This window comes from Canis aureus, chromosome 27 (assembly GCF_053574225.1).
Source record: "Canis aureus isolate CA01 chromosome 27, VMU_Caureus_v.1.0, whole genome shotgun sequence".
Taxonomy (NCBI): domain Eukaryota; kingdom Metazoa; phylum Chordata; class Mammalia; order Carnivora; family Canidae; genus Canis; species Canis aureus.
Window position 1 is genome coordinate 41,839,340 of NC_135637.1, and position 24,825 is coordinate 41,864,164.

The 24,825-nt window shown below is 38.5% G+C and overlaps 1 protein-coding gene across 2 annotated transcripts in view; it reads right to left on the minus strand.

The window, feature by feature from the left end:
* PCDH15 (protocadherin related 15) overlaps positions 1-24,825 on the minus strand; it is an 869,139-nt gene that overhangs the window by 427,411 nt on the left and 416,903 nt on the right. For both annotated transcript variants that reach the window (XM_077874888.1, XM_077874887.1), the window contains exon 9: positions 18,345-18,515. In XM_077874888.1, the coding sequence (XP_077731014.1) occupies positions 18,345-18,515 (171 nt within the window). The remainder of the gene's footprint in view (positions 1-18,344; positions 18,516-24,825) is intronic.

Genomic DNA, 24,825 nt, shown 5'->3' on the forward strand with positions numbered 1-24,825 from the left:
CTTCCAGGGAAAGTGGGAGAGTGCATGGGTTAAGTAAAGAAATACCAAAATTAAAACCAAAATAAAGGGTTTAAAATGATCTTTGATAAAATGGACCAAAATGAGCAAGAGAGTAAGGGCAGTTAATCAAAGCTTGGAGGAGTACATGTGTGTAGGTGTATGTGTCTGTGTGTGGATGCCCCTCAGATGTTTTCTATCCCGTCCCACAAATAACTCCCTGACACCCAACTTATTTAACTTTCAGAAAAGTCCACACTAAACTGAAGAATGTAGACATGGTTCCCTCCCTGGGGTTGGTTGGCTCTGCTGCTATAGCAGAACTGACCTGTGGTAGAGCTGGCCACCATTCAAACTTGATGCCCAGGTACACAATCCCAGGAGCCTCATCCCACCTGAACATTCATGATACCAAATGTCATCTAAAACCCATTTTGCCTTGAAAGGGAAGTAGACAATCAGATATAGAGTCTCCAAGAGATCCAGTTTCCTGGTACATGGGGTAGCACATGCCTCTCTACCATCTCGACATTTCAGTAAAGCCAAAATGCTTGAGGCAAGTGATAAATAAAGCAAAGGATGCATAGTACTCATCAAATTCATACAAATTAAAATAGTTTTATGTTGCCAACAAGGTTTTAGTATGAAACAAAATGCTCTCAACAAATGTTACTCAAAATTCAAACAACACATATTTTCCAACAAATTTTCTTCAATAAACATTTATTGAGAACCAACTGCTTGCTTGGCCATACTCTACCTGTGGTTTGAGAAGTCAATCATCTATAAAAAATGTATTTCTTGGCTCCTAGACCCATGGTGTCTTTTTTTTTTTTAAGATTTTATTTATTTATTCATGACAGAAAGAGAGAGGCAGAGACACAGGCAGAGGGAGAAGCAGGCTCCATGCAGGGAGCCTGACGTGGGACTCGATCCCAGGACTCCAGGATCACGCCCTGGACCAAAGGGAGGAGCCAAACCTCTGAGCCACCTAGGGATCCCCGGTGTTTTTTTCCCCTCATTTTCCCAAAAAGTCAGGTTTTACATACTAACAAAGATAATTTATTGTAGCCTTTCAAAATACTGCATTTCAATGGCATCTGCGGATTCATCAAACGATGATGGGATCAACACAATAAGAACTGGAAAGGTTTAACTATCTTACAGTAGAAATTTATGCTCTCATTCTTCTGAAAAATATGCTATTTGTGGTATGTGAAGGAAAAAAAGGAGTTTTAGATGTGAACCTCTACCATTATATTTTCTCATATTCTTTCTGTACGCTTCACAAACTGTCGGTTTCCTAAGGTCTTTGTTTAAAATATAGCTAAGATGGAAAACAAACTGATAGGATAAGGTCTGATGCAGATCAACATATTACAGGTTAAGTATTTCATTTGTGCCTCAAATCTCCAACCCTTCAGAACCTTTGGTGGTTGATGTTAAAAATAGTCCTTTTTCAAGGTTTGATATACACTTTCGGTAAAATTTACTGACTCTCAAAACGTTTCTTCGAGTTTTAATGAGCTATAACACCATCTATGCATTAACTAAAATTGTCACCAAAGCATGCTCTTGGCATCTGTAAACAGTTAGGCTTCTCTCTAGCTATTTATCAGGATTTCTTATAACATATGACAATTCTATTTTCTTTATTTGCTTGCTTTGTAGTACATGAGAATATATTAGAAGAATTAAAGTTCAACACAGTGTTGCTCATTTCTTTTTTTTTCCTGCAAAGCTGAATTCCATTATTTAATTTCTCTAGTTGTTAATTGGATGAGTCTGGAATCCTTTCTAGGTGAATAGTCATGTTTCCCTCATCAGAGGGTCTTTTATACCTTCAAAAACTCCATTTAACCTATGTATATCTGTTTAAGTCTTTTTTTTTTTTTAATTTTATTTTATGATAGTCACACACAGAGAGAGAGAGAGGCAGAGACACAGGCAGAGGGAGAAGCAGGCTCCATGCACCGGGAGCCTGACGTGGGATTTGATCCCGGGTCTCCAGGATCGCGCCCTGGGCCAAAGGCAGGCGCCAAACTGTGCGCCACCCAGGGATCCCTGTTTAAGTCTTTTTAATGAAAATTCACTTTTCCTATTTTTCTTGTTTTGGGATTAATCATGACATGATGTTTGAGGACTGAGGGTAAAGAAGGAGGTTTACAGGTCCTTCTGTTTTTTTATTTTGTTTTGTTTTGTTTTGTTTTGTTTTGTTTTCATGCATTCCGACAAAATAAATACCACTAATTTCCATGCCATTGGTTTCATTAACAGATATGAGTTCTTTCTGAATCTAAACAACACATGGATAGAAATTCAGGATTCAATTATATATATATATATATATATATATATATATATATATATATATATTTAAAGATTTTATTTATTTATTCATGAGAGACACAGGGAGAGAGAGAGGCAGAGACACAGGCAGAGAGAGAAGCAGGCCCCACACAGGGTCCCAATGTGGGACTCGATCCCAGGTCTCCAGGATCATGACTTGAGCCAAAGGCAGGCGCTGAACCACTGAGCCACCCAGGGATCCCCAGGATTCAATTATATTTAAGATAATTGAGGTTCTCTCCACTTGGGGTAGACATACATACAATCTGTTCTGGCTAAGGATGGATTCTGGACACTGGTTAAAATGCCTAAGATTGGGATCCCTGGGTGGCGCAGCGGTTTGGCGCCTGCCTTTGGCCCAGGGCGCAATCCTGGAGACCCGGGATCAAGTCCCACATCAGGCTCCCGGTGCATGGAGCCTGCTTCTCCCTCTGCCTATGTCTCTCCCTCTCTCTCTCTCTCTGTCTGTATGACTATCATAAATAAATTTTAAAAAATTAAAAAAAAATAAAAAATAAAATAAAATAAAAATAAAATGCCTAAGATTAAAAATTGTCCTTAGAGGTCATCCCTCCATATGCCTCTTCACATAATGGGGAGAACTGGAACCTGAAGTATTGTTTATGATATGAATTTTTGAATAGTTTGTAATGATGATGATGATGGTGATGTTGATGATGATGGTGATGATGTGTGTGTGTGTTTGAGAGAAAGAGAGAGAGAGAGAGACCTCTCCTCAAACCTACAGAAGTTGATGAATATTCCATTATGCAAGAATGCAAGTGTTATTGACAGAAGCTCTAATAACAAATAAAAGGGTGAGAATGGACTAACTAGTCTAAACTTCTCTGGTAAAATGTGAACATTGTTACTCATATTAAACTTGTTAAAGCAGATCAAGATGGTGAAAGATAAAACTCCACTAACTGAAAGGTATAATCACCAAAACCAAAAGTCAGCCTGCATAATTGATTGTTTTAGGACATGACTAAGCACACTCTTGGCATAATTCAAAGATGCTTACCTGAAAACAAGAATAATAACAAACACACACTCATACTACTCATCTGAGAATTACACACCACATTTTTAATTACTCTATTGGATCTCAGGATTTCTGGATCACTGGTATTATTTTGACACAATAAAAATATAAATTCCTAACTTTAACTTCTACTATTAGTGATGATGGCATTGAGGTATGATTATCACTTCAAGATACACATTGCAACATATTCAGATAAAATGATGTGATATCAGAGATATGCTTCAAATCATGGGTGAGAGAAGGATGAGAGGGAATATGGTTGAACCAAGAACGCCCACAGATTGATAACTGAGTAATGACTTCATGGGGGTTCATGTTACCCTTCTCTGTTCTTGTATATTTGAAAGTTTCTGTATTAAAAAACACAAATCCTTAGGCCCCGTCCTGGACATACTGAATCAAAATTCCCTAGGGCAGAAGCCTCAAGCTCTCAGGTCTAACCCAAAACATATATAACCAGATTCTGGGGGTTGGGGATGCATATTAACAAACTCATTACATGACTCTATGACCCAGTTATAATGCTAATTGGTTGTGTCCAGAATATGAGTCTTCCATCATTCTTTTGCACAAAATCAACTTGAGTATTTCTTTAGGGACCATCATGAATACAGTCCCCTGTCTCAGAATGATTTCTTTGGAAACAGACTCAGGTGGATTGGTACATAGAGAATTTATAGGGGGATAAACCTGAAAAGGAATAAGGAAGCAGGATTGGGCAGAGTTAGGAATTGAAAAGCATTACCATCCAAGTGGACACAACAAAACCAGAAATCTCAAGGGGCTACTTTCTAAAATTTCACACATTCAGACCAGATGACTGGATTTTTGCCCCTTGTCCAGTCCTGTTGACAAGCCATTGAATGTGGTGCTCCCAGAAATGAGGCATGAGATTGGGGGAAGTGACTCTCCTTGAACAAAGGACGATTGCTGTCGAAGCACTCAGTAGCTAACACCTGGTGAAGGGGTAGTTAGGAAGGGGGGAATTCAGTACCTCTTTCCTGAAGGGGACACCAAGAAGATGATGCTTTATGGTATCCAATGTATCTAAGAGGAGCCCAAATATTTTTACTGGATTATTTTTTTCTGATCTTGCTTCATTTTTTTCTCATATGCCCTATTAAATCAACACAGCAATGCTGCAATGGCCATTACAACAGCCACATTGTGGTTTTGGGTTGTTTTTGTACTGCCCAAATTAAATACTAGTCTTCAGCTAAAATATAAAACCAATGTCTTTGAATTTCCTTCAAAATCAACACAACACACTGATTGTCTTAGCGACAGACTACCTGTAACTGCTCAGAGGGTGACAATTAGCAGTCTGGATTTACAAGTAATTGTTTTTGTGATTTACTTCAAGCTGATATTTACTGGTTCAGATCCATGAACCCTGCTCTCTATTCATCCACTTCCATAAGTGTGGAATTGATTACTGCTTCAAGATAGTCAATGCCAGGTCTGTTATTTATGTGGGATCCATAGCTGTTAAGTGTGGTTGTATCCAGAAAAAGAAGTGTAACATATAAAAGCGTGCGTGATGTGTACTTCAGTTCTGTTACTACGGATTCTGAGTTTTAATGATTCTTTGTTGTGATCAGAAACTTTATATAACACGTCTCACACAAAGGAGGCATTCCACTCGTTGGCTCTTCCTCTGGCCTCAGGCCACTCTTTGAGAAAATATTACAAGTTATTTTTTTTACAACTTATTTAACTTAAAAAGAGTAGACATTATTTTCCCCTGCTTAAATTTAATCCAGTTACATATAAGTAATAAAAAAAAAAAAGAAAAAAATTGAATAATGTATTTGCCCTAGCTTCTATTCTACTCCGGTACTGAGGCTTGAGAGAAAAGTTCCTTTGGAACTAGCACAGCCCTTGGCTCAGAGCTGCTCTCACCACCTGCCTAGCAGGTGAGCAGCACAGCAGCAGGGCAATTACCCTTCAGAGACTTTCTTCTGGGTGACTTCTTGCTGTCCCTCCAATAGGAATCCCTTTATATGTTTTCTTTCCCCAGAGAAAAATGCCTCACTCTAGAATGATATAAATACAGATACAGATATAGATACAGATGTAGATATAGATGATGATATAGATATAGATATAGACAGAGATATAGAGAGAGAATCCCCTTATGCTCTTTTATCCCTAATATGTACGAGCACCTGAAACCCCTCTGCAGATTTCCTCGTGTAGTAACGCACTTCTATTTCCTAGTGAAAATAACGAGAACTCCAAATCTAGAGCAACAGAACTGAAAGTCGCATCACACATACTTTATACGACTAAATGTAATTTATAAGGACACAATGTGAGTTATCAATCTGGTATATACACTCCTTAAACAATATGTGGTATAAAATTGCTTCTGAACACAGAAAACATTTATAACTTAAGTGTTCAATCCAAGAAGTTCCTTATTTATGACACTGCATATCAAAGCAACCAGACTGAGAAATAAGCATTCTGAGTAGGAAGGGATGTTTAAAATAACTCTTGAACACAATGCATGCATGCCATGCTGATAAATGCAAACACTTTTATATGACCCTCAAATCAAATTAAAGAGACGCTTCCTGGCAGAGACATTCTTAAATCATTCTACATTTCCTCCTTTTTCTCTCATGTGAAAATGTCACCTTAAGAATAATTTTTTAGGAATGAGGGTTGTGTGTATGCGTGTGCTTTACTCCGAGTCTCTTTCAGATAAATCGTCTGCCAAGATTTTACCGACAATGGATTTAAAGTTCTTCGGGACAAAAAATAAAAATAAATAAATAAATAAATAAATAAAGTTCTTTGGGCATTTATTACAACTTTTTGACACTATCAGTGAAAATGTCTGCAGTACCTAAAATAATCATTCTTTGATTATCTTGATATAGAAGGTCTGTTTTCAATTTCATTAAGATGAAAACAGCTATCAAGTGTGTTACTTACTAACCGATACCATTGTCTCACCTTAAATCATCAACATTGCCACAAAACAGCTGCAAGCTTCAACAAATTCCCACTGAAAACACAACAGAGCTCTTATAAATTTTATTCACCTTTCTCTAGCAACTGGAAATGCACAAAACCCTACTATCAATCCATATGGATGTGTTGTTGTTTAAAGAAAATCTACCGCAGGGAGGGTTGTCAGGAAAGGTCTCTTTGAGGACGTGATACTTTTTTCCTGAAACCTGGATTTGATTGATGAGAACGTGTCAACCACTGGAAGGTCTGAAAGACGTGTTTTATAACGGAGTGAATGGCAGACTTTGGACATGAGAAGAAACTCAGAAGTTCCAGAAACAGGATAAAAGTCCTGGCACAAGAACAACAAAGACGGGGGAGTTAAATTATGTGTGGCCTTGTAAGGCATATTCCACCACTGGGATTTTATTCTCACCATAATCAGAAGTCATTGGAGTATTTTAAGCACAGACGTGACTTGAGTTGATTGATGCTTTTGAAAGATCACCCTGACTGCCAGGTGAAGGATGGGCTGTAGGAAGCGACGGCGGAAGCAGGGACTGGAGGTTACAGTGGCTTATGTGAGATTTCCTCGGAAGATTTTGAAGGCATATGACCTAACGTCATCCGGGGAGTCAATAAATCAGGTGTTTTTCCCATGATCTATTTTTCCTATTCCTTCCTTTGAGTGTCTTTGCAGATGATATTAGTAAATAAATTACAAGTCAGAAGGATGACTATTAGGCCACCTACAAATCAAAGGGGTCTCTGCTGTGGTAGCAGAGAAATAATATGCTTTCAGAAGAAGCCTTACCAAAAAGCCAGCTCCACACCCTTGATGTTTCTGAAAAATGAAGCTGTATGTGTAAAATTTTACAAGCTGTATTTATCACACTTCCTAGTATTATTTACTTAATTATTTTTCTGGTGACCTCACTGAGTTGAACTCCCTGTTTTATAGTCATCTTGTAGCCCCTCATACATCTCAAGACAGTTTGAACTATTGAGCTACATTAGCATGCCCTTCATTATTAATTATTATCAAGAGGAACTAAATGAAGGGATATGTGACACAATGTTGATTTTGCTCATAAGAAAACATACCAGATGAAAATGTGCTTCTTAGAGGAGAAAAATTTTCACATAGGTATTTTTTAAACTTGTTTTCAAGTAATATTGATGCAAAATTCCAAAACAGAAAAAAAGATAAATAGGGGCACCTGGGTGGCTCAGTTGGGTGTCTGACTCTCAGTTTCAGTTAAGATCATGATCTCAGGGTTGTAAGATTGAGCCCCGCATTGGGCTCTGCACTGAGCAGGGAGTCTGCTTCTCCCTCTGCCCCCTCCCCTTCTAGCATTCTCTCTATATATATTTAATCTTTAAAAAAGGGAGAGAGATACTAAATTTAGGTGCATTCAAAAAAATTTAGGTGCATTCATACAAAGACACACTATGCAGCTATTATTTTTACGCAGTCATTCATTAAGATATACTTCATGAAAATAAAAATCTCAATTCATTTCAATAAGTAAATATTTACTGATTGTCTTACATTTGAGGCACTGTTCTAGGAGTTTGGGTAACATAACAAAGAAGATAGGCAAGGTCCTTTTCATAGAGTATGAAGAGTTTTGAGGAACCAGACAGACATTAATCAATCAAACAAATAAAAGTCCAAAAATTTTCCACATAGAAAAGTGATTTGCAGAAAATAAAACAAGGTCACATCTTATTAAATCCATGGGGGAGGCAAGATACATTGTGTGGTCAGGGAAGGCTTCTCTGAGGAGGTGACATATGAGCTGAAACCAAATCACTAAAAGAGCCAGACACAGGACAATATCAGAAGAGAACATTCCAGAAAGAGGCAGAAAAGGGCACATGCCCCCACTGAAAGAGAATGACAGGATAGAGGAGAGAAAGAAGGCCAGGAAGCAGGTGGAGGGCTGCCATCAGGGATTGATGCCATCTCATTATGGACTGTGGGGGCTTATAAATAATAGGTATTTATTGCTCACAGTTCTAGAGGCTGGAGGCCCAAGAACAAGGCACTGCCCGGTCAGCGTCAGAACCACATCGCGGCTCACAGATGGCTCCCTGTGTCCTTCCGTGTGAGAGGCAGGAAGGCTCTCTTGCACAAGCACCCTAATCACATTCATGGTGGCTCTGCCCTGGACCCAATCACCTCCGAACAGCATCACACTGGTAAACAGGTTTGTTCATGTGAGTTTGGGGGTTTACGAGGATTCAGTCTACACAGCTGGTAATAAAAGGCTGGGAGGACTGTAATAAGCATGATAGGAAGACACTGACACAGTCATTTAGTGAGGAACTATCACAGCATCGAAGTAGGAAAGTGACATATCTGATGTCTTTTTTTTCAAAAAAATACCATTATGACTAGATTTCAGGAAGATGTAACAGCTGACTGCCGTGGACTCTAGGCGAGAATTTGTCATGGTTTGATTGTGTATTTGCCTTACATGTGTGGGTTGACCCAGGATCTATTTCCCCTTCTTAATAGTATCTCTGTCTTAGAGAAATTACCTTTGCCTACTGGACACTTTCATCAGGGATTCTATTAGGGTTGTCCAGGGAAACAGAACAGGACAAAATATGGTATTTGTGTGCACTTCTCTCCAGAAAGAGGGAGACAGGGACACCCGGGTGGCTCAGTGGTTAGCATCTGCCTTCAGCTTAGGGTGTGACCCTGGGGTCCTGGAATGGAGTCCCATGTCGGGCTCCCTGCATGGAGCCTGCTTCTTCCTCTGCTTGTGTCTCTGCCTCTCTCTGTGTCTCTCATGAATCAATAAATAAAACTAAAAAAAAAAAGGAAGAGAGAGACATGGACAGAGAGACACAGAGAGATATTATACAGACATCTATGTCTACCTATTTATCTATATATCTATTTATATATAGAAAGATCCATTTTATTTATTTTTAAAAAGACTTTATTTATTTATTCATGAGAGAGAGAGAGGCAGAGACACAGGCAGAGGGAGAAGCAGGCTCCCTGCAGGGAGCCCGGCGTGGGACTCAATCCTAGCACTCCAGAATCAGGCCCTGGGCCAAAGGCGGCGCTAAACCACTGAGCCACCCAGGGCTTCCCCAGAGAGATTCATTTTAAGGAGGGGGTTTGTGCCACAATAGTGGAAGCTACCACGTCCAAAATATGCTGGGCAAGTCAGACAGCTGGAGATCCAGGGAATAGTATTACAGTTTGAAACCAAAGACACCTGCTGGCAAAATTCCCTCATCTTTGGGGAAAGTCAGTCTTTAATCCTAAAACCATCAACTGATTGGATGAGGCCCACGCATATTACAGAGGGTGATCTGTTTACTGGAAGTCTACTCATTTACATGTTAATCACCCGTGAAAAATGCCTTCGAAGCAACATCCAGACACATTTCACCAAGTATGTGGGTCCCATAGCTGAGCCAAGTTAACACATAAAAGTCACCATCACAGGCTCTATCCCTTCTAGACAAAGAGCGAGAATGTGGTTCAAGCTACATCAAGCAGGTGCTGTCTCCTCCAACTACACATCTGAGTATGGGGTCACAGAAGTCCCTCCTGTCCCCTAGTCAGACGCAAACCACACGATCTACCCACAACACACAGTTTTGTCTTGTGCTTTCCCATCTCCATTATAAACCCCTTTAAACAGGCCACCACGGGATTCTAGGAGGCGCCAGTGAATATCCCTCACATCACTTTGATAGGAATCAGAGTCCTTGGGTTTGTTTGAAAACAACAACCACCACCCACAAACCTGAATTGCCATCAGCAGGCTCCAGATATTTGGAAAGGCATACATCAGATTACTAATGGACATCCCGGAAATCGATCTTTGAGGATTGCTGGGTTCCAATGTTTAATGTGTATAATAATAATAATAATAATAATAATAATAATAATAATAATAAAAATTCCTCACAATTTACAATTAGCCACCGGTCCTTTTAAAATGAAAATAAATAATACAAAAATGTCTAAATTAGCATGTGTAACTAAAGCAGAATTTTAAATATTGTACAGAATGGACGTCCTATTTTTAATGGCAGCTGAAGACCAGAGGCACCTCTGCAGAACAGAAGGCTTTCGTGGGACAATTTGAAAGACTTTATTGAATCCATTGTTTTTGTATTCATAAAAGGAGCAGGATACTTGCTCCCCTGGTGCACTATTACGATCTGATCCATTGATATATTTTTGGCTCGCAGAATTACCTTGTGGCATTTTGCATCAGCCGCTGCCTCTTCCCAAAGCAATAATACACGACATAATTAATTCAGCACAAGTGGGGACTGTGCCAAATCTGTTTATTTAAAAAAAAATGAATCTACTGTTCTTCTCCATAAAGGTACTGAATTTTTTTTAAAGGACCGTACTGAATTACTTACGAATAACACAATCAGAACATACACAATTCAGTGTCTAAAGCTGGAATTTCACTTAAAAATAGCTAGACATTTAACAACTAGTGTGAATTAGCGACTTCCTCCCATGAGTCTCTGAGTAAAGACACAGCCCAGTAAAGGGAACTCCAGGGCAATGATCATATCAGGGGCTAATAACTAACTCCCTACTCTGCTAGGAACAAGTTAAGCGTGCTGCATGAATCTTCTTTTCTCACAGAACCCCCTATATTAGATATTATTGATGCCATTTTAGAGAAGACAAATTCAAACTGGGATTTAGAGATATTAAGGAGTGTTTGCAACAGCACGCAGGGTTCACACTGGACTCCAGGTTCTCACGGACTGTCCTACATCTGTAAACTGTCCCTCAGGGTCCCAGAAAAGACGTTCATGCAGTTATAGGCATCACACCCAAGGGGAATGCCACTGTCTCTTCTCTTTATCGCTTTTCCATAGGAAAACTCATCTCCAGTGTTCATTTAAAATACAATCTCTTCACCAAGAAGAGTCCGACTTCCCTTTTACTGAGACAAGAAGTGACTTTTTCCCTCTAACTGATGTGAATAATAAACTCAATCCCTCCTATTGTGTTTCATTAACTGTTCCAAATATTGGAAAATATCTTCACACTGTCTTATCCATGGAGATACAATCACAGTTGAGCCTCTTCAATGTAAATTTTGGCCAGTGATTAAAAGGACAATCGATTCTTTTGCTCACTTATAATTTCACGTGGCACGTTCAGAATTACCACAACGTGATGCCTTAGTCGATGTACTATTTGCTAAGTTCTAGTTTCTGTTTGTGTGTTTGGCTTTTAGCTAGTGTTTCTCCATTGGATCTGTAGCTTCTTTGATCATTTATGGGTGGTGGCGTGTGCGCGTGAGGCCGTTGGCGAGGGAATGGCCTGGTCGTGCTGCAGTACGTTCACTCTACATGTATTATTTATCATTGTCCCCTTCAACCTACTGTGACAGTCTCCTCATTAAAAGGTTATGGGAAGTTTGGCAGTTGCCAATTGTTTCTTAATCCATCAACATGTTGCCTTAGAAAGAGCTCTGCAGATCGTATTTTGAAAAACCGGCCTAAAGACTGAGAGGAGATACCATTTAATATTTGGGACGTTGCTGAAAGGAAAAGGAGATATTATGAACAATGTGCTGGGACAGTTATAAACTGGAACTCTCTATGGCAATGGAGAAATACGCTTACATTACCTAGAGTACCTATTAGACTTGACGGATAATGACCAAGTACAGCTGTGCTTGCCACTCTCTTCATATTTGAAAATACCGTAAGTGTGTTAAATATTTATATGTATTGTGGCTGATTTTTGGATAATATATACTGAAAAATACTTCTATACCCAAGTTCCACATCATCTACATTTATAAAACATACATATATGCTGTTTACATATGCATATTTTTTATAAAAACACTCCCATTGTGAGCAAAAAGGCAAGAGCCATGCTTGTTTATATTTTTATCTACTATCTCAGTGCATAGTATGTATTTACCAAAATTTTAATTGATGGATGAGTCCAATTGAACACTTACTGAAAAATTACTATGCAAAGCAGGTGCATGGCACACTAGGATATAATGACCAATAGGAAATTAAAGATTGCATGGTCTAGTGAGAAAGAAATGGGCAGACAACTATGTAGCACACTACGAGTTTGGGATTTCCAATAGGAGTACATAGGAAGGTGGAAAGACTTAAATCTGGGGTCCCGGCACGTCCGATTAACTGAGATGAGCCTTGAATAACAAATATAAGCTTAGTATATAGAACAGAGTGGAGAGAAGAGAGGGTGGTTGTCAGAGAAGTTCAGAAGCGAAGCTCTGCATTGCTAGGCAGGTTGCGCTAAGCAAGTTACAAAACATGAGACTCGAAGTGTTGGATGTAAAATTACTCTAAGTGACATGCTAAAAGCTGTAGAGCCCATTTGGTCTAGGATGGAAATATTGAAGCTTTTTTATTTTAACAGTGAAAGATCAGATCAGAATTATATTTCAAAAACATAACGGCCTTCAGTGAGATGATGGTCAGGGGTCTAGAGTTAGGAGTATGCCTTTTTTTAAAAAAGAATTTATGTATTTATGTATGTATTTATTTATTTAATAGCATGAAAGCTGGGAAGGGACAGAGGCAGAAGGAGGGGGAAAGAATCTCAAGCAGGCTACCTGCCGAATGGGAAGCCTGATGCAGGCTCAATCCCATGACCGTGACTTGAGCCAAAATCAAGAGTCAGAGACTCAGGCAACTGAGCCACCCAGGCCCCCCATGGGTATGTCTTCCAAATTGTACTTTGGCAGTGAAACTAGGCATCACATATATATGAGTGACATCTCATAGACAGTGCGGAAGGGAACTGTGGCAACTGATCCAGTTTGGGATGGGGGCAGTAAAGTTAAGATCTGAATCCACAATGGTCCCAAGGGTGACAAGAGGTGACACAAGAGAAGAACAAATGCATTAAAAAGAGTAATGAGGAAAAAAAAATAAAAATAAAAAAAGAGTAATGAGGCATCTGTGGAAAACACAGGTAAAAATATCTATAAAAGGTGAGAAATGCAAGCTTGGAGGTCAGGAAAGATTCCAAGTCAGAAAACACCTCCACCACATACAGATCATCCCTATTTGAAGAAAAATAGAACCCCCCCGGTAGAGGTTTGATGAATCTTAGTGAACACTATGGTGGAAAAAAAATTAAGGGATAGAAGTCTGGAAAATTGCTAAGATTTAATAAGCAAATAATAATAATAATAATAATAAAGCAAATATATAGGTAAAAATTCAAGCAGAGAGGTTTAATTGGAAAAAAAAAAGTCATCAAAGATGTAGGAGATAAAATACAGGGCTATGAAGGGGAGGAGAAGAGCCAGTAGTTTCATAAAAGATGAGAGGAGGACATTCCTGGATCATTTAACGAGCATGGGTGGAGAGGAGGTTATCAATGTTGTACATCACTGCAGGTCACCGCCACTCCTGTAATAACTGGGAAAGCCTCCCTGGAAGGAGAGAGCATCATAAATACGGCGGAGGAGCTGGCTTTGACAGTTACGTCCAAACCAGTGTTCTCTGAGTCAATTATAGTACATGTGCTGTGGTTAGGCGGTCCTGGGGCCCAACTCAACTGGGATGAGGGAGCTCATTGCAGCGTGGATCCTAGCTACTGGATGGCTTTTCTCGCAAGCACTCACACTAAAATACTGGAATCTTCATGGCAAAATAAAGGGAGGTCACATCTAGTAAACACGTCAATATTATCATATTAATACTATGGTTTTCCTCTCTAGGGGCAAATTACTGAGCAAAATACAACCAACCAACCAAACAGTATCAATTGTTCAGTCATGAAAGAAAGTGTGAGCATCTGCTGTATCTTGATGCTTCAACAGAAAACAGAGAGAGTGGAGCTGTGGGTTCTATGCTCTCCAAATTCTATGGATCTTTTCCATAACACCAGAAAATTTCAACTAGATAGGCGTAATAGCAACTTCCTAGAGTCAGAAAGTAAGAATAAATCCACACACTATTGGAAGGCATTCATCGCATCTTTTTTTTTTTTTTTCATTCATTGAATCTTACTTATGTCCTCAATTAGCACACAGTCGATCATGTATTGGGGGCCAGTACATACTTATCAAATTAAAAAAATGAATAATAAGTAGCACAGAATTACATATTGCTTTATTATCCCCCGAAAATCAGATATATATTTGCAAATTCAATATAATATTCATCTTTGTGTTTGTGAAGACATTAATTTTTGCTGAAGACTATTTTCTGTTGTAGAAAAAATGTATAAAACCTTTATTAAATAAGTTCATTGTTAAACACGTGATTGTTTGTCTTTAATAAATAGCAGATTTTTATTTTTATTATATCCTGTTTCATGAGTTAAACAGTGTTCCAGATTTCCTTTTAAAAGTTTTTCTGAGCTCATAAATTCCGCATGCATTGTGGTGGAGCTAAGAACGGTTTTTCAAGTCAAGAATACCACTGAGGTAATTGGTGGAAAATTTCACATCAACACAGAAGGTGAGCAGGTGTCAAAGCTTTCAAAATTCGAAGAATTAGTTCAGAAAAGGATCAGCAAGTATGTAATTACAGTCATCATGTCTTGTTTAGCTGACATAAATGGTTAGTTCTCTCGCTCTGAAAAGCAAGATTTTATTTATTGAAACTTCCAGAAATTTTAGCAAAATAGGTAAAGGAAACTTTGGAAAAAATGATTTTTTTTAAAAATCGAAAGGACAGACATAAATGAAGCATTTTGAATATGAAACTCAAAACCAAGCTCCGGTTCTCAAACCTAGTGAGCTGAGGGGGATCCAGCGTGCAGAGAAGCATCAGAAAACCTGATGCCAGCACTCTGGCACAGTTCATTTTCCGACAATTGCCAGAAAAAGATTTCCTTCCCCAGATGCTCTTACAATGTGACTCTACACTCCTCGTATCAGAGGATGGTACCTACTATTAGCCCTTGAATCTGGCAGGGGTTTACCTAGAATAGAAGTGACGCTGCAGATTGCAAGGCCAGTTCCTAAAAGTTCTGCGTAATTCCCTTGGGAAGCTAGTTCTGGAACCCTACAGCCTCGGGGAGACCGCAGGGAGTGGGGGTGAAGCTCCAGCTCGCAAGCCTGGCTGGGGCTCCAGGCAACGATCAGAACCCACTTGTTAACAGAACCATCCTAACACCAGTACACAGGCCTCAGGTGAGGAGCCTCAGCAGAATGACAGGGTCCCCTCAAATCTGCCCAAACTGCAGCTTTTAGGAGCAAATTTAAAAAATAGTAATTTGAGGCCACTGAGTTTTGATCATGCTTTTATGCAGCGATTGACAATCAGAACAAGTGCCTGATTTTGCAAGTAAATATATTTAGCATTTCCTATATGGGAATAAAAATACACCCCTTATTAAAGAAATATTTGCCGTTAGTATTCAAATATGTAAAATTAAAGTTTTCCATTTCACAGAATGTAAAAGACAGAGTCGATCGGTTAAAAGGGATGATGAAGCATAAAGTTTGATCATTCTGGATTTTATAGCATAACATTCAAGATACATGATCTTACAAGAAAACAGATTTTCCTTATTAGTTGTAAGGTTATAAGAAAGTTACATGACCTCTGTATCTCAGAGATCTCATCTACCAAGTGGCCATAATAATGGCAGCTACACTCCAGGATTCCATGAGAGTTTACCCCGGTTCATGACAAACTGAACAATCTGTATAATCATTAGTCACTAGAATCATTTGTTTTTATTCCCCCGAATCTGGAGCGTGGTCTCATCTATACAGTGAAACCACATAGGAGTGAGAGAGATGTTTAGTCTCCCCTCTGGAAGAGAGAGGAAGGGATGCTCTGAGATGCTTTATAAAGTCAAAATACCCTCTGCTTGTCAGGCAATGACCTGTCTCTTCTCACAGGCCATCAAGTACATTTTTTTTTTTTAAGATTTTATTTATTTATTCCTGAGAGACACACAGAGAGAGGCAGAGACACAGGCAGAGGGAGAAGGAGACTCCCTGTGGGGACCCTGATGCAGGACTTGATCCCAGGACTCTGGGATCACAAGCTGGTTCAGAGGCAGACACTCAACCACTGAGCCACCCAGGTGCCCCATCAAATACATTTAAAGTCACCACACTGAGCTACCGTCACCAGTCACTGTGTCACTATGTCCCTTCTCTTGAGACCTCTTTGGTATACAGCTATATACACTAACTCAACAATAAATCAATACTAAAAATATTTCCTTATAATTCCTTATAATTAAGTCTTTCAAAGAAAAAAAAATAAGGTTCACTATCATTAATAGTCTTTCCACAAAATCACATCACGACATATAACTTTAGGTGATCTACAACTATTTGTCGACACAATTGTCGACAACACGATGATCTACAACTATTTGTCAACACAACTGTCTATTGTGGACACAATGTCTACATTACCCTTTCTGTCCTCAAAATTACTCCCTTAGCTGAAAATGTATGTTATTTTCTTCATTAAATGAACATCATAACATTTATTCTTTTTTTTCCTCCCCCTTGCATTTTTTATTCAGATAAGCCAACTAGACCTACAGTTATTTATGTTGGAAGAGACAACAGCGAATCTCATCCGTGTAAGATCTATTAGATCTTAAAATAAGGTTCAGATGTGCAACATTGGATAAGAACTTATAGAAGTGCATAGAATGCAATGACATTTATATTCAGGAGAAGGAATTTATTTTTTTTGATACTTTAACCATCTCAAATATGGAGCGGATACTCCAAACCACAGCTCTTACACATTTGAGGGAAAAAAAAAATCAAATATCTTCTCACAAATTCTGACATCATGAGCCACGTTACTAAAACCCAGAAAGCTAAATGTCACCCAGAGGAATAGTAAAAACATTCACCTCCTAGGAATATGGCTTCTCTAAAAGAGAATTGATATATATATATTAAATCTATATTATTTCATATTAATATATAATACAATATATTAATAATTAAATGTTCAATATATTATATATGTAGATTACATGTACATATTTAATTTAATATATTATGCATGTATTTTATATATATGTATTTTACATATATAATATATTAAATATGCATTACATATTATAAATATACTTTATTTATAAAATATATAGATATTTATATATTCATATATTATATATTTATAATATAGATATATTTATATATTATATAAATATTTAATTTAATATATTATATAGATATTTTACATGTATTAAATATGTATTATGTATTATGAATATATTATATATGTCTTTTAATATATTGTATATGTATTTTTTACTTTTAAGGGAGAAATTGATATTTTAGTTTAAGCAGGATATCTATTTGCCCTCTTCCAGGTACAAATATTCATTACCCAGGCAGGTCTGAGGTGTGAATTCCATGCTGACAGCAACATATAGCTCTATTAGAATCGTAAAACACAGAGGCAAAACAAAAACGAAAACAAAACAGAGGCAGAATCAAGCGTGCAAGATGCATATTCATGCCTTACTTTTCTGCTTCTTTAAAACAGATCTCTAAGGCATAGATATTTGCATTCAGGATTCACTAGCTTCCACCTCCAAACGGCCAAACGCAATCCCCAATAACACTGAAGGACACTAAGAGGCTGACAAGTACCCTGTTGACCTGTGTGTCTTCTGACTTAGGATTGTATGTGTGTTTACTTGGTGAATTTAAGGAAATGCTGAAGTTATTTCTTTGAATTTCCTAGACTACGTTGGCCACTGAACTCTGTTATGATTGATAGTTGGAAGAAAATAAAATAATCCATGTCAAACGAATGGCTGTTTCAAGAGGCACTTTGGATTTTGTAAATGATGCGGGGAGGCATGGTGGCCAAACTTGGCCATACTCTCTGAAAATGGTGTCAGACATAAATACCTTTCAACACTCATATAGCCAATTTTGCTCTCCCCACCTAATGTGTCTGCAAAATATTTGAACAGGATCTCACTGAGGTTAAGGAGGTATCAGGCAAGGAGAAAGAATGTGAGCACATTTACCGGAGTTCTCAATTCAGGGATGGCAGCTTGGTAGGTGAGAGGGCGACAATCACGAGTGTTTGGCACGAGGACACAGGGAAGAAACATCGGACCCAAGTCATCGCCATCCAGAATATCCACGGTGAGAGTGGTGGTGGTGGTTCGTCGCTCATTCAGATTTTGTGCACGATCCTGTGAGAGACAAAAAAAAGGAAAAGAAAAGAAAAGAGAAAGAAAAGAAAAGAAAAGAAAAGAAAAGAAAAGAAAAGAAAAGAAAAGAAAAGAGAAAAGAAAAGAGAAAAGAAAAGAAAGAAAAGAAAAGAAAAGAAAAGAAAAGAAAGAAAAAAGAAAAAAGAAAAGAAAAGAAAAGAAAAGAAAGAAAAAAGAAAAAAGAAAAGAAAAGAAAAGAAAAGAAAAGAAAAGAAAAGAAAAGAAAAGAAAAAAGAAACAAAAAAAACCAATGAGATGGACTTAACATTCCCTTCAGCTTGACTAGACCACAGACAAGTTTCTTCCCAATTATAGGTCCAGACCTCTCGTATTTACCTTATTTAAAGGTAAATACCTTATTTATACCTTATTTATGAAAGAGACAGATGGACAGAGAATGCACATGAGCAAGGGGAGGAGCAGATGGAGACACAGTCTCCCCACTAAGCAGGGAGCCCGATGTGAGGACTCAATCCCAGGGCCCTTGAGATCATGACCCGAGCCCAAGGCAGATGCTTCACCAACTGAGCCACACAGGCATCCGAGCATTTACTTTAGAAAACTTGCAACTGTAAATCCTTTCTCTGCTCTTCGAGATGACAATCTTTCTCCAGCTCCAACATCTGTTGGTTTTACAATCCAGCACTTTCTCTAGGACCTGACGGCCATCCCTTTGAAATGGAATCACCAAAGAAGAGCCCCAGTCCCTGTGCAGGACAGGAGCCTAATGTCCACAGGAAGCTTACTCCAAGTTGTGAAGCTCGCTCCCACCCTTGAGGTACAACATGATCTCACTCCTCCTGTAGGAGGCCAATGAGCAAACACAGCTGCCCGTGATTCCTGCACCCCACTCCCACCCCAGCTCTCTCTTTGTTTTCTAACGATATTCCAAGCAACTTAAATTTTAGGAGCACCTGGGTGGCTCGATCAGTGAAGCATGTGCCTTTGTCTCAGGTCATGATCTCAGGGTCCTGGGATCGAGTCCCCACATTGGGCTCCCTGCTCAGCAAGGAGTCTGCTTCTCCCTCTGCCTCTCCCCCTGCTCATTCTCTCTCTCTCAAATAAATAAAATCTTTAAAAAAATAGAAAAATCTTTTCTTTTTTATTGAAGCAGAGTTGACATACACTGTGGTGTTAGTTTCCTATGTAGAATAGAGTGATTCAACATATAATGTTACTCTGCGCTCACCACACATGCCGCTACCATCTGTCACCAAACAGCACTTCTCTAAAATCATTGACTATATTCCTTATGCTGTGCCTTTTATTCCCACGGCTTATTAATTCCATAACCAGAAACTTGCGTCTCCCACTCCCCCTCGCCCATTTTGCCCATCCCCCACTCTTCTGGCAACCACCATTTTGTTAAAGAATCTTAATTGGCATGAATTCATGGATTTATGTTAAATTTTAAAAACCACGACTGGCTTATCAAACCTACCACTTTAAAATTGTGATTGCTCAACCATGAAGTTTTACAAAAGACCAAATCAACCTAAGTTCATAAAAAAAAAATATTAGATAAATGACAGTTTTTGATGTGGTATGGGTGTGGCAAAATGTTTTAATACCCAGAAGCACTATTTCTCCACTTGCGTGCCACCCAGTCTTACCCCATATCGATGTCATCACCAAGTCACTGTACTAGACAGGGGAGCATTCATCTTAACTCTTTTTTTTTTAGTCTGTCCACAACAAATCTCCCTGTCCTCTGCTTCTTTGGGCCATTGTTACTACTCCATCCCATGGATCCAAGTGCATGAGGGTGGGTATATGTATAATCACCAAAATACATAATGTAGACTTTTATCTCACATTGTCACCAGCCAGACCCTAAGACCTCATCTTGACAGCCCACCTGCTTGTACTCACCGACCTTTCCCTGAGCTCTTTTCTCCAGCTTCTCTCTTAACTCAAATGGAAACCAGAAACCACCCTTCAAGTGATAAGACCTGCCCTGACAAGACCTGCAGCTGGCCCCAACCACCCCCACCAGTTTGAGCAGAACCCCCTGACTCGAACCTGTGTACGTGGACCATGGCATGACCTCTAGAAGGGCGGATGACTGCATTTACCTCATTTGAATACTAAAATCTCCCCACCCCAAGGAGGAGCACAAGCCCCATTCACACAATATACAGTGTGTGTGCAGACAGGTTTCCTTGAGGCTCGTGTGTCACCTCCTGCTGGCCTTTACATATGATGGCAAGGCACCCTGTGGACATATTCATCCTAACCCTAAATGAAAGGAACACAGCCACCCTTTGGAATTCATTCTCTGCAATCTCCTTATTTGCTTCAAATACAGTTTTCTTTGCGTGACAACTCACCTGGTGCAGTTTCTGACTCACCAAGGGGTCAACTCACATTGGTTTGGTTACAATATTGAGAGAAGACATTGCTTAAAAAGTCTTGATCTATAGAGTATGAGTTTTTACTTGGAAAAAAAAATACTAAAGAAGCTTCTGTCAGAGAAGGAAAATAATTTTCTTTCCACCCTTCTAGCTTCTTGGCTGAGACCCCATATAATAGAAAATAGATTAGCAGGAAATAACCCCAAACAGTTTTTTGTTTTTTTTTGTTTTGTTTTGTTTTGTTTTTTTTGTATACAGATACCAGGAAAACGGAATAACTCTCCCAAATGGCCCAAGCTATCACTTTAAATAGAATCTCCAGCCAAACCCTAGGAATATGTGGGGGGCAGGGGAGAGTCAGGTTTTCAAAGCACAGGAAATGCAGGAGTGGTGGTCCTGCAGATGCCTGTGGGAACTTCTCCAGATTTAGTCATGCCCTTTGGATGCCCTTGCAGGTGGAGACTTCTGTGCAAGTGCAAACCCCTCTTCCAACAGGGAAGTACCTAGTTTTCAGAGCTTCTCTGTTGTCTGCTGTTGTGAAAACATAATCAGCCCAACCTAATTCTTATGCCAGGGAGGCATATCTTGGGGTGACACATCCTGCTCCTCTTCACTTTTCTATAAACAGACAGATAGTGCTGGAAAATACCAACAGTCTCTCTACACCTGTGGAGATTCCCCACGATCTGTCGTTAGTATGTATGATATAACTTGAGGAGGGAGATGAAAGTAGGTCTCCTGCACATGGCACATTGCCAGCCCATGGAAGTCCTTAGTTCTTCTCCCAGTTTAGAACCAGATTTGATCTTAAAAATTCATCTTAAAACATAGCCCCCGGCAATTCAGATAACCGAAATGAAAAGAACCTTCCGCTTTTTCTAGTAAAAGGCCACTGCTCAAGACTGTTCTAGATAAAAGAAATAATATTCTAAATTGGGAGCAGTATAAATTAAACATAATTATCTGCATGAATATTTTATGTGATTTCCCAAAGTCTGTATTTCCATTCATTGCTATGTGAGAATCCAAGACATATTAGAAACTAACACCCCCCATTCCTTCCTTCCTTCCTTCCTTCCTTCCTTCCTTCCTTCCTTCCTTCCTTCCTTCCTTCCTTCTTTCCTTCCTTCCTTCCTTCCTCCCATGTTCATTCTTCATTTCTCTTATTTCCTTTATGGAATTAAGATCATTTAAGTGTTAAAAGTATTTAAAAATAAGACAGTATTTCATTGATTTAGAAACTAGGGGTATAGCTGGCAAGAAGAATAGATCTCTTTTAAAAGTTATTCAAGTGTCACTGTTTAATTTGTATTTTCTCTATGTGCATTATTATTTCACATGTCATTTACACATTTGCTAACATCAAACATTAACTTATGTGAAGCCTTTAATTAGATCCTGTAAAAATAAGTCACTATTTAACGATTGCGAGCGAGCTGTGCAAGGAACTACAGGTGGTACAAAGAATCCTCCAGCATAAAAAGCCAAAATGCAGGAATTTAAAAGCATACATATTATCTTCCACATGGAATCAAGGAAGCCATAAGAAATATTCAGCCACCTGTGGGATTTGATCTAGCTGGAACTTTCTTCCAGTGTTTAACAGGTGACTCGGTCCCTGGATCCTTAGCATCTTTATTCAAAGCCTCCAAACCTCTGGCCCCAGATGATGGGAACACAATATCCAACCCTTGGGAGTCATACTGTAACATGATGGCTGGCAGACCAGAGACACCCACTATCTTTGAATGAATTATTTAATATTTAATTATTTAAATAAGTAGAAATTTCTATCAATACATGGCAAGGAAGAACTAATTTCTTTTTAAGCACATGGAACTTTAAGGATATTTACTTTCTTTCATCCCTGACTCAGAGATCATTCATTCATTGTCGTAACCCGCACTTGTTTACAAAACACATTTTTATAAAACTGCAAATATTTAAATCACGATCAAGTGAAGGCATGGAAACATCACTGCCAGATGATAAGGGCTTCGATCCCTTTATCCTAACCAAAGCCTTTCTTGCTGTAAAATAGTTTAATTGCCCACTATTCCTTGATCGAACGAGATGAATGCTGATTTCTAACACATTCAGGATCTGCTCCCTATTTAGAAGTGTATTTAAGTTAAATATTGGTTGTCCGAGTGGGGCCAGGAATGGTGTGGACTCTACCAAATATTATGAAATTGTATGCATCTCGGTTTTAAAGTGAGTATAGAACAAGCATGCGGATTCTGATTTCCTGTTGAGCCATAGGAGCCTCAGAACAGAGACTTCCTACATTTATGTATTCACTATTCAAGTGGTTTGTAGCTTAAAAAAAATAAAAATAAAAAAAAGGCTAGAAGCACCTACCAGACTGACTCATAGATACATACATTAAAGACTCTTTCATTACCTTATCAGGTATTTGCAGGAGAGAAAGAAAAAAAAAAATCCAACATAATTAGAGTTGCCCTGAGTTTTCTGACCCTAACTCAGGTACCTAAGACCACAGAGGTCTTCGTTTTGCTTCCGTTCACCGATGATAGATGGACTTTCACTGACTAGAAATTTAGAACTTATCCTGGAGGAATTTGATTCTGTTAGATTCCTTTATTCAAAAGAGAAAAAAGAAGCAACAAGCCTGTGTAGACCTAAATAATTTTAGAATTTTTTTTTTCTTGAAAGTGTTTTTTGTTGTTGTTGTTGTTGTTTGAGTCATTTACCTAATTTTCCTTAATTGTTACACACATACTAGGAGATAGAATAGCATAATAGGAAAAAACAAAAAAGAATAGCATAATAGTTTGCATCTTCACATGCTTTTTTTTTTTAATTTTCTTTTTTCTTTTTTTTTTTTTTTTTTTTTGCATCTTCACATGCTTATTTGTCTTCATGACTGAACAGTTTATATTTGTTAGGCGTCAAGGACCATCTTCCTATTTCACTCCTATTCCCCAGAACACGCCCAAGAAATCGGCAGAACTAACAACAGGAGGTGTACAACTTAGCGCTTCCTCCACAATCTGTAGGAAGTAGAGGTGAGGGAAGGTCAGAGTGAGGGCTAGGTTTGAAAAGTTGTTTACATAAATTCATCTCTAAAAGTACACAAAGTGATTTTATTACATCCAAGCCCACATAATTATAATGTTTACATAAGGTTTTGAATATTCATAGCATGATGAGAAAAGACAGATAAGAAATAAATAATATTTTTAGGAATTATAATGTCTGGTTACAAAAGACAACTAGTGTCCCTTATGTATATTTTTGATATTTCAGAAAATATTAAAATTTGCCCTGTTATTGATAAGGCAACCTAGAAATTACTCTGGCTATGATTCTAAATTAAATGTAAACTTCTTCTTTCTGACAATTAATCAAGGACTCTTGAGGATCTAAGAATCTTAGTATTTCCCTCAGGATAACACTAATACAAAGGAGAGCTGGTTTTGAATAATATCTATGAATAAATAGATGAGGTTGATTCCTTGTGATTTAGGGTAATATGTCAAAATTGGAATTTGTGGTACAGACTTATATTGGAAATTTCAACAGAAGGAAAGCCCACCGATCTTTGTCCATCTCTGAACCATCTCTCTGAGAGAAGCAGCCCTGGTTTGTGGCATTTGTCACTTTCCAAACTCTAGGTACTACACCACTAGGTCACAAAGATGAGGTCACTGAATTCGGAGCTGGGAACAGACTCATAATCGGTCTTCAAGCAAATATGAGCAAGCTTTTCAGTTCCAACAACACACTGTTTTAAGTAAATTATGTGTCTACGATGTAGAGGCAACAAGTGATTCTTCACCATTTGTGGGAGCGTGATGTGTTGTCATACTTTTGAAAATGATATGGGGCAATTTACTAAAATCAAAAATCTATGCCTATACATGCATAGCCATGCATAATTTTTCTCATAGTAATTCCATTTTTAAATTATCAAT